The sequence below is a fragment of the Desmodus rotundus genome, chromosome 12 (genome assembly GCF_022682495.2).
Source record: "Desmodus rotundus isolate HL8 chromosome 12, HLdesRot8A.1, whole genome shotgun sequence".
In the NCBI taxonomy this organism is placed as follows: Eukaryota; Metazoa; Chordata; class Mammalia; order Chiroptera; family Phyllostomidae; genus Desmodus; species Desmodus rotundus.
In genome coordinates, this window is record NC_071398.1 from 44223457 (window position 1) to 44237567 (window position 14111).

At 49.8% G+C, this 14111-nt stretch overlaps 1 protein-coding gene across 1 annotated transcript; it reads left to right on the forward strand.

The window, feature by feature from the left end:
* Window positions 1–510: 510 nt before the first annotated feature.
* Window positions 511–13821, forward strand: C5AR1 (complement C5a receptor 1). The gene is made up of 2 exons (XM_024569564.3): window positions 511–644; window positions 11525–13821. The coding sequence occupies exons 1-2, from the start codon at window positions 642–644 to the stop codon at window positions 12578–12580; spliced, it is 1059 nt and encodes a 352-aa protein (XP_024425332.1). The 5' UTR covers window positions 511–641; the 3' UTR covers window positions 12581–13821.
* Window positions 13822–14111: the final 290 nt, after the last annotated feature.

A 14111-nucleotide genomic window follows, 5' to 3' on the forward strand; every position in this document is an offset into this window, starting at 1 on the left:
CCCAGGAGCACACCCACGCCTTCCCCTTCCGCCTCTTCCCCCGCAGGCAGCATCTCCTAAACTCTAAGGGACCCCAGGAGACTTGCAACCCAGGGAGCAGTGGGCAGCGGCAGCTCCTCCTGGGCTCATCCCCTGCACCCGACCGCAAGACCCCTTCTTCTCTGGCTTCCCAGTGAGCTAAGGCAGCCCCTCCAGGGCTCGTTTCGGCTGTGCTACGCCCTTCCCTGTTTCACTGCTTGAATAAATCTCCAGTCTGAGTAAGTTTTGCTGTGGCCAATACATTCTTGCTCGCTTTCCTGTGCTTTGTCACTTGAGTGAAATCTTTCCTTCAAGAAGACAAGGACCAAAGTCTTGTCATTTAACAGGTGACACGTCCATTTGGCTTCCTCCCTCCTGGGGCGGGAGGGAACTTCCTCAGTTTTCTGAGCTGTGACCGCCCCCCTCTGACCCCCTTCTTTGCCCCGCAGAGGGAGCCTGGCCAGGGTGTCCAGTGTGCAGACCAATGAGAAACTGAGGGGAGAAAGACAGGTCATTTCCTCCCAGCCTATCTGCACCCTCCCGTTGGGGTTTTAAAAACCACAGCCCTCTGGCAGGAGGACCTTTGCCCAGCGGAGAACACAGAGAACTCAGGAGACCTGAATATGGTGAGTCTCGAGGGGGAGTGGGTACCGGAACCCTCACTCTCTCCTTTGTGGCTCCTGCCCACCCCCCCACCAGCCCCCACCCAACTCACTCCTTCTCCCTGATTTCCTGAGTCCCTGACCCTCAGCTCAGACCCTCCCACTCCTGGGCTGGGACAAGCTAAGGAGTAAGATTGTCAGGGGATTATCAGGGGTTTGGCAAGGAGCCACCCCAAGGCAATGGGGCTGGAGTCCCAAAGCTTGCCAGGGCTGAAAATTTGTGCCTTGGGTCTCATAAGGTGACTTTCTTCCTCCAGTGGAGGATCTGGGGAAGGCCTCCTGGGCAGTGGGAGTGGCAGAAGCAAAGGTAGGGAGGCTGGAAAGAGCCAGTTTGGACCTGGATGCTTGGGGGCTCTGAATTGTAGAGACAGGGAAATTGTTGAGGCAGGAGTAGAGATGGCCCTGTTTCTGAACTCAAGGGGTTTGCCCCTTCAGCTGCCCTATTCAAGAGTGAGAAGTGGTTTTATTTATTTGCAACAAGTAAAGGAGATGGGGCTTCATAGCCCAAGCTTTGCCTCCTGGATGGGAGGTTTAGCCATATGGCTCCTGCAATTGACTATTTGGTCAATTACATGTTGATTTCTTCTTTGCAGTTGGCTGCACTTATCCTGGTTGGGCTTCTGCCAAGCTCATCTTGTTTGCAGCCAGTCTGTAAAACACTGTGCTGTATTTTAACATTTAGCAAGGATAGCATTTAGCAACAAGTGCCCAGACTTTGAGACTTTCTCCTGTTTAACAGCTCCGGTCCTTTGGTGGTGGGTGGCAGAACCAGGTTGTCCTGTGGGCTCTGTGAATGAATGTCAGGGACACCAAGTCCAGGCTACATACACCAGGGAGACCCTTGCGCACATGCACCCCGAGGCCCAGGTCCAGGTGAGGCAGGTCTGTGATTCAGCACCTGCCGTTGCTAAGCGGTCTCCTCTTGCTTCATCTGAGGGAAAGGGGAAATGAAAGGGCACCCTGGCTGTGCCAGGGAGGGGTCTGGCATTGCTCCATCCCCTTCATCCCATTTTTGAGACTCTGAGAGGGCCCACCGTTAGCTTCAACTTTTTCTTCTTTTTAAAAAAAAATCATCACCCAAGGATACGTTTATTGATTGTTTATCGAAAGAGAGAGACATTGATGTCAGAGAGTAATATCGGTTGCCTCCCGTACATGTCCTGACCGGGGATCGAACCTGCAACATTTTGATGTATAGGACGACTTTCCAACCAATTGAGCCACCTGGCCAGGGCTTGACTTTGTTTTCTTTCTGTAAAATAGTCCCAGTACCAGAGGGTATGCAGTGAAAAGTCACCCTCCCTGCCCTCCCCAGAGCCTCAGGCACCTTGTCTTTGCTCCCCAAGTTAACTGTGGACACCAGTTCACGATGGATCCTTCCAGAAGCAGCCCACGGGTGCTGAAGGGAGGAGGCCAAGTCCTGTTCTTCTCTGTTCTCTGAAGTCTTCCCACTTCTCTTCCTCTTCTTGGCTATCCCCTACCCTGTCATCACAGGCCTGGATCCCCGCTCGGGCCTCCTCTCTGGTGCTCCAGCCTCTAGTCTCACCTACTCACAGCGGCCAGAGGGAATCTTTGAGAACTGACCACTAAACGAGTCCCTCTGCAGCTCAAAGACCATCCGTGGCTCCCCATTACCCCAGCATAAAACACACATTCTTTAACATGGCACCTGAGGCTCTTCCAACCTCATCTTGGTCACCCTCAGCCTTGCTGACCCTCTTTCAGTTTTTGGTGTGTCCCACGGTCCCTCCCTCTGCCCTCGTGGCTTCTTGCCTTGAATGTGTGCCCCTCCTTCCTACCGTGCTTCAGGCCTGGTAGCCGCTAAGAGAGGGTTCTGGAGTTCACCTCTCAGAAGTTCTCTGCCACCTGCCAGCTGGGAGGACTTGGAAAGGTCTCTGAAGCTCCCTGTTGCCTCAGTTCTCTCATCTGTGAAATGGGTGTTGCCATAGCGATAACTCTGCGAGGGCTGTTCTGTGGATTGGAGGAGACAGTACCCAAAATGGGCTTGGAACAGAGCTTGGCGACCATGACTGGTACCCTCATAGGTGGTACCGTGTCTCCTCCTTCACCTGTCCTCCAAGCCATTCACGTTGCCCCACTGCCACCCCCCTAGTGCAAGCCACCACTGTCCCTCACCTCGCCTGGACGTTCCAACCTCCTCTTCTCCCCAGTTCTGTTCTGGAGTGTTTCCTCCACTCGACAGACAAGGGCTCTTACGATGGGCCTGGGGCTGTAGGAACAGTGATAGTACCTGCCCTTCTGGCCATTGTGATATAAATACTGTATTTAGTCAATTAATGAACTAACACTCGGAAAGTGCTTAAACCAGTGCCTGGTGCTTAGGAATGTTCTAGTAGCCGCCCAGAACTGCACTGATTGATACAGGGGTCACAGGCCATATGCAGCCACTGAAACTTCATTGAAATGACAAAATTAAAAGTTCAGGTCCTCAGACACGTGGGCCACGTTTCACGCACTCCACAGCCACATGGAGGAGGCCACCGTCGTGGACAGTGCCCGTCTGGGGCACTTCCATCAGCGCAGAAAGTTCTGTCAGTGGTGATGCGGTTTCATTTCTCCAGCACTGGCCTCTCTATTGCACATGCCCAGTTCTCGTCATGGGGCGGAGGGAGGAGTAGTTTCTCCTTTGTGCAATGAAGAAATATTCTCAGAATCTTCTGAGACTCCTAGAATTGTAGAATCATGAATCCTGCCCCTCCCCCTGTTTTTTTTTTTTTTTTTTTAAGAGAGAAAAGAGAAACTTCGATTTGGTGTTTCACTCTTGTATGCAGTCATTGGTTGATTCTTGTATGAGCCCTGCCCAGGGATCGAACCTGCAACCTTGGTATAGTGGGACGATGCTCTAACCAACTGAGCTATAGGCCAGGGCTGAACCATGGATCCTTTCATAGATTCTGTGTAATGTCATGTCCAGGTTTTGGAATGGGCAGTTCACTCACTGGTGTGGTTCCACATACGAAAACAGCGTGTATGCGGTGAAAAGCTTTTTCCAGACGCCTGCCCCCGGGGGAGGACCACAGTTAGAGGTGTCCCCCCCCCCCCCCGTCTCCTTCTGGAGCTAAATGGCACAGACGCACAGATGGAATAACAGAGAGGGAGAGGGAGAAAGGGGCAGAGAGAGAAAGAGAGTTTCCTCTTTTGTTGGCAGGGTTACACACTGTCCCTTGATCTTCCCATTTCACCTAGCTCACAGGTGGCAAACACAAGGCCCTCGGGCCGAATCCCGCCCTCCCCCTTGTTTTATCCTGCCGGGCACCTTCTTTCTACCCGTGGCAGCACCCTGCTCCTTGCCCCTAATTAAGGGGGAGTTCCATTTATACAGTCCTAAAGTTACACTCAGCCCTTTGAAGGCACTTGCGAGGCTGATGTGGCCCCCGGCGAAAAGGAATTGGACGCACTTGACTTGAAGCTCTTATCAGCGCGTGAACTTCCCTGTTGTCGTTGGTGATTGCCTGGTATTCTGTTGCCTGGGTGGGTCATTAATTTAGCCAGTCGCCTGTTGCTGGGCACTTCCGTTATGTCCCACCTCTGGCGATGCTGTAATGGCCCAAGTCCGTGAGCCATCTGCAAGGCTCCGAGTGGAAACCACAGAGTGGTTTTGAATCAGCATCTTTTCTCTGCCTCCAACAAGGGGGAAGAGCCGGAGTGAGCCTCCTCAGCTGCTGAGAGGAGGGAGGACGGATGTGGGCGTGCAGGGAGGTTCCGGGTTTGGGGTCTGAGGCATCTTGCCCTCCAGGGTGGAAGGCGGCTTATGAAACCAGCCTGGGAAACCTTAGCTTCTGTATCACGTGCGTGCTGACCTTTAATATATGTAACAACCTACACAGCCCCCACCCCCAAGCAGGGCCTGGGGTCTCCTGCTGGGGGTGGCATGAACCCTTTTGTGCCTGGAACCTGGGCACCTGGAGGGGGAGGGTCCCAGAGTAGGAAATGGGAAGACGGGGTGCTGGGGTGGGGGTGGGGATAGTCGGAGCCGATGGTTTAGGGCAGGACCACTTACCAATGGAAATATTTCAACAGTTTTAACTTTTTCCATTTAGAAATCTTTCCACACTTATAGAAAAATGACAAGAATAATACAGAACACTCCCCCTATACTCTTTACCCAGAGTCTCCAAGTTGGCTCGTCCTAACTGTCTATCAGTATTTTTTTCCTGAACCATTTGGGAGTGAATGTCTCTGTTTCTCAAGAACAAAGACATTCACCTACGTGAGTGCGGCATGGTCACCCACCTCAGCAAAGTTAACATCCGACGCAGTACTTCCCATCGCCACCGTAGGGACTCAATGGTCCGAATAACTTCCTTGAGAGTGAATTCGTTTTTCCCGCCCCAGGCTGCAGTCCAGGATGCCACCTGGTCCTGGCTCTTTGGTCCCCATTCATCAGGAATGGTCCCTCAGCCCTTCCTGGTCTTGGTGATGTCGGCATGTTTTCGAATTGGACAATACTCACATGGTACGCAATGGGCCGTTGTAAAGCATACACTTCAGGGGCGTTTCAGACACTCACGGTGGCGTGCATTCGTCATCTCTGGCCAGTCCCAGGACACTTTCGGCACCCTCAAAAGAAACCCTGTACCCAGTAGGCTACTCCCTGTTCCTCCCTCCTCCAGCCCCTGGCAACCACTACCCCGCCCCCTGGTCTCTATACATTTGCCTTTCCGGAAGTTTCCTCTTCATGCAGTCCTACAATATGCGACCTTTTGTGTCTGGCTTCTTCACTCAGCAAATGTTTTCCAGCCTTATCCACTCTGTATCTTGTATCAGTACTTCATCCCCTTTTCATGGCTGAATAATATTCCACTGCACAGCCATACCACACCCTGCTCATCCACTCATCAGCCAGCACTGGCCTTCTCCCTCGAATAATTTAATCACTGCTACTGGCAACTACGGGTGACCATCAGCCTGGCTGACTTCACGGTAACAAAAAGGGACCGGAAATAAAAAAATTGGTTCAGAGAGAGATCTCAGTTCTTTGGTACTCACGATATGGATAAATAATAATAGCACTGGCTGCCATTTCTTGGCCCTTGCTGTATGCCAGGCACTCTGCTAGGTGCCGGAACGTTTTCCACGGGCTAGGTGGGTGTTTCAGTGTATCCCAGCCTCAGCCCACACGCTCAGGTGCACTAAACCTCCAACTCTGAATATTCCTCTAACGACGATTTCTATTTCTCTGTCTTTTTTCCTGGGGTTTATGACAACATGGCCCTCCATGATGGGCTAGCTTCAAAGGGTGGCCGCAGAGCTCACCCCTGAAGAATCCTTACCCTGTCCAAAGCCCCTCTTGGAGAAGGGCAGGGGCAGCCTGCCTGGGTTCGCAACCCACCCCGTACAGGTTTGAATTCCCATCTACATGACTCAGAATAGGCACCTTCTGGTACCTCTGTTTCCCCGTCAATGGAATGGGCATATTAATAGAACCTACTATTAGGGTCATGGTAGGATTGCGTGCCTGGCACATAGTAGGTGCTCACTAAATACTGACTGCTTGTTTTGATCATTCCGATCCCTGCCTCTGGGACACAGATTTGCCTACAAGGCCCTCTCCTGCCCACCTGCCAGCTCAGCACGTTTTCCCTCTTGGGGGCGGGGCAGCTCCCAGCGGCTCTGCCTGGGAGGAAGTATTCAGGACTGGTCTGTTCCTTCTTCCATTATGGAAAATTTCAAACACACAAAAGTAGAGCAAATGATATTCGGAACCCCGAGGGTACTTACCACCCAGCTTCAACAGTTGTCAACACTTTGCCCTTCTTAGTCATCCCGAGTTTCCTTCCTTGCCGCCTCCCCCCTCCCTCCCCGCCTCCTTTCTACCCACCCCCCACGCCTCCCTTCTTCCTTCCTCTTTCCCTCCCTCTTTCTGTGGCTGGAGGGTTTTAAAGCAAATCCAAGTCATCCTGTAGCCACCTGCTACGTATCTCTCCCCGAAAAGGCTTTCGCCGTCCTTTTTAAAAAAACGGAAGCACAATACTGTATCACCCTTAATAAAAGTAGCATCGATTTCTTACTCTCATCACGTACCCAGTCTGCTTTGAAATCTCCCACATTGTCTCCAAACTGCCTTGTTTTCCAGTCAATTATTCCAGTCAGGATCCAAACGAGGTCTCCCTGTTGCCTTTGGTCGACATGCTCCCTAAAACTCTTTTAATCCATGATGCTTCCCTTTCCTTTTTAAAAGATGCTGTTGGCCATTTGCCCTGCGGAGTTCCCCTCCGTCTGATCGGGGCATTTGATCCCTCGTGGGCTTCTTTGTTGTGTTCCTCTCTCCCCCGCTTTTCCTGTAATCCGACAGTTTTATATTTAGAACCTTGGTTAGACTGACATTCCACCGTGGAGGGGAAATTCATAGGTGATAGTAATCTGAGAGTTTTAGGCTGAGACCCTTGATTAGATTCACGTTCCATTTTTCCAGGAACTCGTAGGCGATGCCGGGTCCTTTCTATGGTGTCACATCAGACAGAACGGAATGCCTGAATGTCTCTCTTCTCGGGGTGCTGCGGTTGGCTGCCTGGCGGGTTTGGGGTGCCAGCCCGACCCGTTTATTATAAAGTTGCTCTCAGTCTTCCACCTGATAGTTTGAACCAGGGCTTGACGATCACGATCCCAAATCCATTATTTTCTTAATTCTATCATTCTGCCTGCGGCTATTATTCTAGATTGTTCTCTAAAGAAGGACTTTCCCACATTGACTTTGTTTGAAAAACGTTTCCGTTTATTTACTTTTAGAGAGAGGAGGGCTGAGGTGGAAATTGAGGGAGAGAAACATTAATTGGGTGGGTCTGGGACGCACCCCAATGGGGGGTGTGAACCCGCACCCCAGACATGTGCCCTGGCCGGAAGTGGAACTGGTGACATTTCGCTGAGCCACACCAGTCAGGGCCGCAATCTCTGTGAACTTACATCCTTCTCAATTCTTTTCGTCCCTTCTGCTGTCCCTCCAGCAAGGGAAAGATCTACTTCTTAGTCCTATTTCTTTTCTTTTCTTTTTTATTTTGCAGTATGTTTATTAACGCCTGGGACAGTGAAACAAAGAAGGGCTTAGCACAGAAGAAGCAACAGAAGGGAGCCTGGGCGGGGCTGCTCCGGCTCCCTGGGAAGTCAGAGAAGAGGGGCCTTGGAGCCAGGTTGAGGGGTTTTGCTCCCCGCTGTTCCCCTGGTTGCAGGTCCCATGGGGCCCCCAATGTTAAAAAAAAAAAGCACGTGACCAAGAGAAGGGCACAGGGGCACTCCAAAGACAGCTCCTCGTATTCCTATTTCTTTTTTAAAAATATATTTTATTTATTTATTTATTTATTTATTAACCTTATTTTTAAAAAGATCTTATTTATTTATTTTTAGAGGGGAAGGGAGAAAGAGAGGGAGAGAAATATCAGTGTGTGGTTGCCTCTTGCACACCCCGACCGGGGATCCGGCCTGCAACCCTGGCATGTGCCCTAACTGGGAATTGAAGTGGTGACCCTTGGTTCACAGGCCAGCATTCAATCCACTGAGCCACACCAGCCAGGGCTGGATATTTTTATTTTTTAAAATATATTTTATTGATTATGCTATTACAGTTGTCCCGTTTTCCCCCCTTCACTCCCCTTCCTGCACACCCCCTCCTGCCCACATTCCCACCCTTTACTTCATGTCCATGAGTCATACATATAAGTTCTTCGGCTTCTACATTTCCTATACTATTCTTAATCCTCCCCCTGTCTATTTTCTACCTACCATTTATGCTATTTATTCTCTGTACCTTTCCCCCCTCTCTCCCCCTCCCACTCCCCTGTTGATAACCCTCCATGTGATCTCCATCTCTATGGTTCTGTTCCTGTTCTAGTTGTTTGTTTGGTTTGCTTTTGTTTTTGTTTTAGGTGTGGTTGTTAATAACTGTGAGTTTGTTGTCATTTTTACTGTTCATATTTTTTATCTTCTTTTTCTTAGATAAATCCCTTTAACATTTCATATAATAAGGGCTTGGTGATGATGAACTCCTTTAACTTGACCTTATCTGGGAAGCACTTTATCTGCCCTTCCATTCTAAATGATAGCTTTGCTGGATAGAGAAATCTTGGATTTAGGTCCTTGCCTTTCATGACTTGGAATACTTCTTGCCAGCCCCTTCTTGCCTGTAAAGTCTCTTTTGAGAAATCAGCTGATAGTTTTATGGGAACTCCTCTATAGCTAACTGTGTCTCTTTCTCTTCCTGCTTGGAAGATTCTCTCCTTATCTTTAATCTTGGATAATGTAATGATGATGTGCCTTGGTGTGTTCCTCCTTGGGTCCAGCTTCTTTGGGACTCTCTGAGCTTCCTGGACTTCTTGGAAGTCTATTTCCTTTGCCAGATTGGGGAAGTTCTCCTTCATTATTTGTTCAAATAAAATTTCAATTTCTTATTCTTCCTCTTCTCCTTCTGACACCCCTATAATTCGGATGTTGGAACGTTTCAAGATGTCCTGGAGGTTCCTAAGCCTCTCCTCATTTGTTTGAATTCTTGTTTTTTCATTCTTTTCTGGTTGGATGTTTCTTTCTTCCTTCTGATCCACACCGTTGATTTGAATCCCAGTTTCCTTCCCATCACTATTGGTTCCCTGTACATTTTCCTTGATTTCACTTAGCATAGCCTTCATTTTTTCATCTAATTTGTGACCAAATTCAACCAGTTCTGTGAGCATCCTGATTACCAGTGTTTTGAACTCTGCATCTGATAGGTTGGCTATGTCTTTGTAGCTTAGTTGTATTTTTTCTGGAGCTTTGATCTGATCTTTCATTTGGGTCATTTTTTTGTCTCTCCATGCCTGTTAGGTAGTAAGGGGCGGAGCCTTAGGTGTCCACCAGGGCGGGGAAACCCATGTAGCTGGGCTGTGACACTATGTGGGGAGGGGCTGAGAGGGAACAGTGTTACTCACTCTGCTCTCTGCTGGTTTTCAGTCACTCCCTCTGTTACCCTCAAGTAAATTGGGCCCTTCTGGTGCTGATTCCCAGGTGGGTGGGTTTGTGTACGTTCTGGGACCCTGCGGGTCTCTCCAACGAAATCTCCTGTGAAGCTGGGAGTTTCTCCCGCTGCCGCCTCAACCCCCAAGGGGTTTTCAATCAGGGGTTTGAGGCTTCATCTCCCCGCCCGGAGCCCTGGTGTTGCATGGTCTGTTTCGCTCCTTGTTTGTTCCTCCCAGTTTATCTCCCTGGTCCGGTGAGCTGGATATTTTTATAACAAATATGTCACTGATAAGTGTAGTACCCACCTGGCACCATACGCAGTTACTACAACATTATTGCCTATATTCTCTATGCTGTACTGTTCCTTTGTTTTATGTCCCGCATGTGAGTGAAGTCATACAGCTGTTGTCCTTTTCTGTCTGACTTATTTCACTTAGCAAGATCCTCTCAAGATCCCTGCTTGTTGTTGTAAATGGCAATACTTCATCTTTTTTGATGGCTGAGTGGGATTTCATTATATGTGTACCACATGTTCTTTCTCCAGTCATCTGTTGAAAGACACTTGGGTGGCTTCCCTGTCTTGGCCGTTGTCAATGAGCATAAAGGTACATACATCTTTGTGAATACGTGTTTCTGATTCTTCAAAATACTGCATTACGGTCCTGGTCAGTGTGGCTCAGTTGGCTGGGTATTGTCCCTGGGCCAGAAGGTCACTGGTTCAGTTCCCGGTTGGGCCACATGCTTGGGTTGTGGGTTTGGTCCCCAGTCAGAGCGCGTATGAGAGGCAACCAATCGAAGTTTCTCTGCCTCTTTTTCTCCCTCCCTTCCCCTGTGTCTAAAAGTGAATAAATAAAATCTTTAAAAATTAATAATAGAAAATAGTTTATTTATTTATTTTTAGAGAGAGGGGAAGGGAGAGGGAAAGAGAGGGAGAAAAATATGGACTGGTTGCCTCTTGCACACCCCCTACTGGGGACCTGGCCCACAACCCAGGCATGTGGCCTGACTGGGAATCGAACTGGCAACTATTCAGTTTTTGGGATGATGCCCAACCCACCGAGCCATACCAATCAGGGCAATAAAATATTTTAAAAATAAAGTAAAGAATGACACCAAGACTTTTTAAAAAATACATTGCATTACGATATGATTTGTCTTGAAGACTCAGTTTTCAGTGCCCCGTCTCTCCCCCTTCCCTTAAGCCTTGTGCCTGAGTACGTGGGGCACCGCTAGAGCACCGCCTTCTCCAGGTGGCCACGCCCAGACAGAGCAGACCTGCCTCCGTGGGTGAAAGACAGCAGAAGGGGGTGCTGGTGGGTGGGAGGTAACTGTAATTATATCATCTGAGCCCCTGGATGATGGTAAAAATACCTAAGCAGCGGTGCATCCTGGGTACTGACCCACCACAGCTTGCCCGGGCCTAGGCTCTATTCATTTGGTTGCTGAGTCATGGGGAAGTCCGGGGATTTCATGGAGAGGTGGCGGGGTGGCAGGGAGTCCAATCAGTATGGAAGGGGTTTTCAATACAGGGGTCTGGCACAAATAACGCCCCTGTTTATTATAAAAGCATAAGCATGTAATTCTGCAACCTAAGAATGCCACACTCAAGCACCCCATTGGACAGTGTAAGTGAAATGCTCACCCATTTACTACCCTACCAACCACACTCAAGCAGTCCTTCCTTCTGCCATACCCTATATTTTCATAAGTGGTATAATACCCCATATTTTTATAAGTGGTATAATACCCCTGCTGAAGCTCTGCCCTCAGCAGTCCCCCATTTCCCTGGGCAGGGGGGCAGGAAACCCGAGGCTCAAAGAAGTGTGGGAGGGTGGGCTCTCTGACGGGCCGCCTTGTACCTGTCTGCAGACTCACACTCTCCCTGCCTCTGATTCCACCAGGACGACCTGGGAAACGCCACCTATGATTACAGCAATTATGGCAACTTCACCCTGGACCCCAACATACCTGTGGATAACTCTCCCCACACCCACAGGCTGAGCCCTCCAAAAGTAATAGCCCTGGTGGTCTTTGCGGTTGTCTTCCTGGTGGGAGTACCCGGCAACATCCTGGTGGTCTGGGTGACGGGGTCCGAGGCCAGGCGCACCATCAACGCCGTCTGGTTTCTCAACCTAGCGGTGGCCGACCTCCTCTCCTGCCTGGCGGTGCCCATCTTGTTTGTGACCGCCCTCAAGAATAACGACTGGCTCTTTGGGAGCTTTGCTTGCCACATCCTCCCCTCTCTCCTCCTGCTCAACATGTACACCAGCATCTTGCTTCTGGCCATCATCAGTGCCGACCGCTTTCTGCTAGTGTTTAATCCCATCTGGTGCCAGAACTACAGACAGGCCCGCTTGGCCTGGATTGCCTGTGCCGTGGCCTGGTGCCTGGCCCTGCTGCTGAGCATCCCCTCCTTCCTGTATCGCAGGCTGCACATAGATCTCCTTGCACCCAAGCAAACGTGCGTCGTTGACTACGGTGCTGATGGTACCATGAAAGAGAGGACCGTGGCTACCTTCCGGTTGGTTGTGGGCTTCCTGGGCCCGCTAGTCACGCTGGCCACCTGTTATACCTTCCTTCTGATCCGGGCGTGGAGCCGCAGCGCCACACGCTCCCCCAAGACCCTCAAGGTGGTGGCGGCGGTGGTGACCAGCTTCTTTGTCTTCTGGCTGCCCTACCAAGTGACGGGGATGATCATGGCCTTTTTCAGCATGAAAACTGACACCTTCAAAGGTGCGTCATATGTGGATGCCCTGTGTGTCTCCATCGCTTACGTCAACTGCTGTATCAACCCCATCATTTACGTGGTGGCCGCCCAGGGCTTCCACGTGCGCTTCCTCAAGTCCCTGCCTGCCAGAATCCGGAACGTGCTGACTGAGGAGTCCGCGGCCAGGGAGTCCAGGTCCTTCACGCTCTCCACTGCGGACACCCCGACCCCGAAGACCCAGGCCTTGTGAGGGGATGCCTCCGGGTCCAGCGGCTGCCCACTGCTCTGCCTTCTTTCTGGTCCATTCTCTCCTACTCACTTGAACTCAGGCCTGGGCACGCTGGTGTTGTTTTAGGGAACTCTCCTGCAGCCTTCCTCATTTCCAAGATCGACAGACACTTCCTTCTCGGGCCACACAATCTTTCTCTCCATCCGAGGACTTTGAAAAGCTAACAGACCCCAATATACCAACAAGTACTCCCAGCGAGCAGCATGTTTACACTAGCGGAGAGGGTGTAAAGAAAATACATCAAGGACGTAGAACACAGAGGAATGGAAGCATTGTAACTTTTTCAAAAATAGTTGTGTATTGGGCGCCCGCTGGGTAGTTCAGTTGGTTGGAGCATCCTCCTGATGCACCGAGGTTGTGGGTTCGATCCCCAGTCAGGGCACCTACAACCGAGAACCAGTGAATGCATCAATAAGTGGAACAACAAATTGATGTTTCTCTCTCTCTCTCAAAAAAAATTCAATAAGTAAAATTTTTTTAAATGGTTGTGTATTTATTTTTATGGAGAGTTGGAAAAAAATGGTAACTGGCATCTCCAAAGTTATTCTCGCTTAGGACAGAGAAAAGGTACATGGACCTATTAAGCTTTTGTCAGAGTTGATTTAAAAAAAAAACAAACAGTAAGTTAAAACGTTACTTAAATGGGGTTTACGTAAAAACGTGGTATGTGGTTATGGAGAAAGTCAAGCGGGAGGAAGGCATTTTGAAAGCCGAGGGAGGGAATCCTTGTTCCGGTACCTCCAGGCCCTGGGGCCGCAGAGGAATTTAACTTTTTATTTTGTAAACTACTCTTTGTTAGCACTTGAAAAAATTAAAACACTTTCTGTTGACATCGTAGACTCCGTGCAGTCTTGTGTCGTCTTGACCTAGCTCCACCAGTAGAAGCGGCTTGCAAAACGACGTGAAGATATCCTAGGGTATTGCAACCAGGGTGTGGACACTGACACAGTCCAGGTGCAGGCGCCTACCCCATGGGGCCCCACGTGACCGCTTTCCCTGGCCACGCCCACTTCCCTCCACCCTCCGCAGCCTGGTCCAGGACCCGCGCAACACCATATCCACTGCCAGCTCTGAAGTTTTGGCTTTTGGGGAATGTTCTATCAGTGGAATCATACAGCATGTAACCATTTGGCTTTGTAAAAAGCTAGTGTGCAGCACTTATCATGAAAAGAAAATAAATGTTGGCATGTTGTTGTGTATAATGGAGTTGAAAACATTCCTGTGTAGTCTTGTGCGTGAGCGGGTGTTTGTGTCTGTATTTGCTAGAAATAGTGTAGATACCAGCACTGGCCAACAGATATACTATGTCAGCCACGTAGGTGCTTTTAAATTTTCTAGTAGCCATGTTAAAAAATTAAAAAGAGCCCTGGCCAGGGGGCTCATCTGGGGATTTGATTTCTGGTTGGGGATTCGATTCCTGGTTGGGGAGCTTAGGGGAGATGTTTCTCACATCCATGTTTCTCTCTTACACTGATGTGTGTGTGTGTGTGTG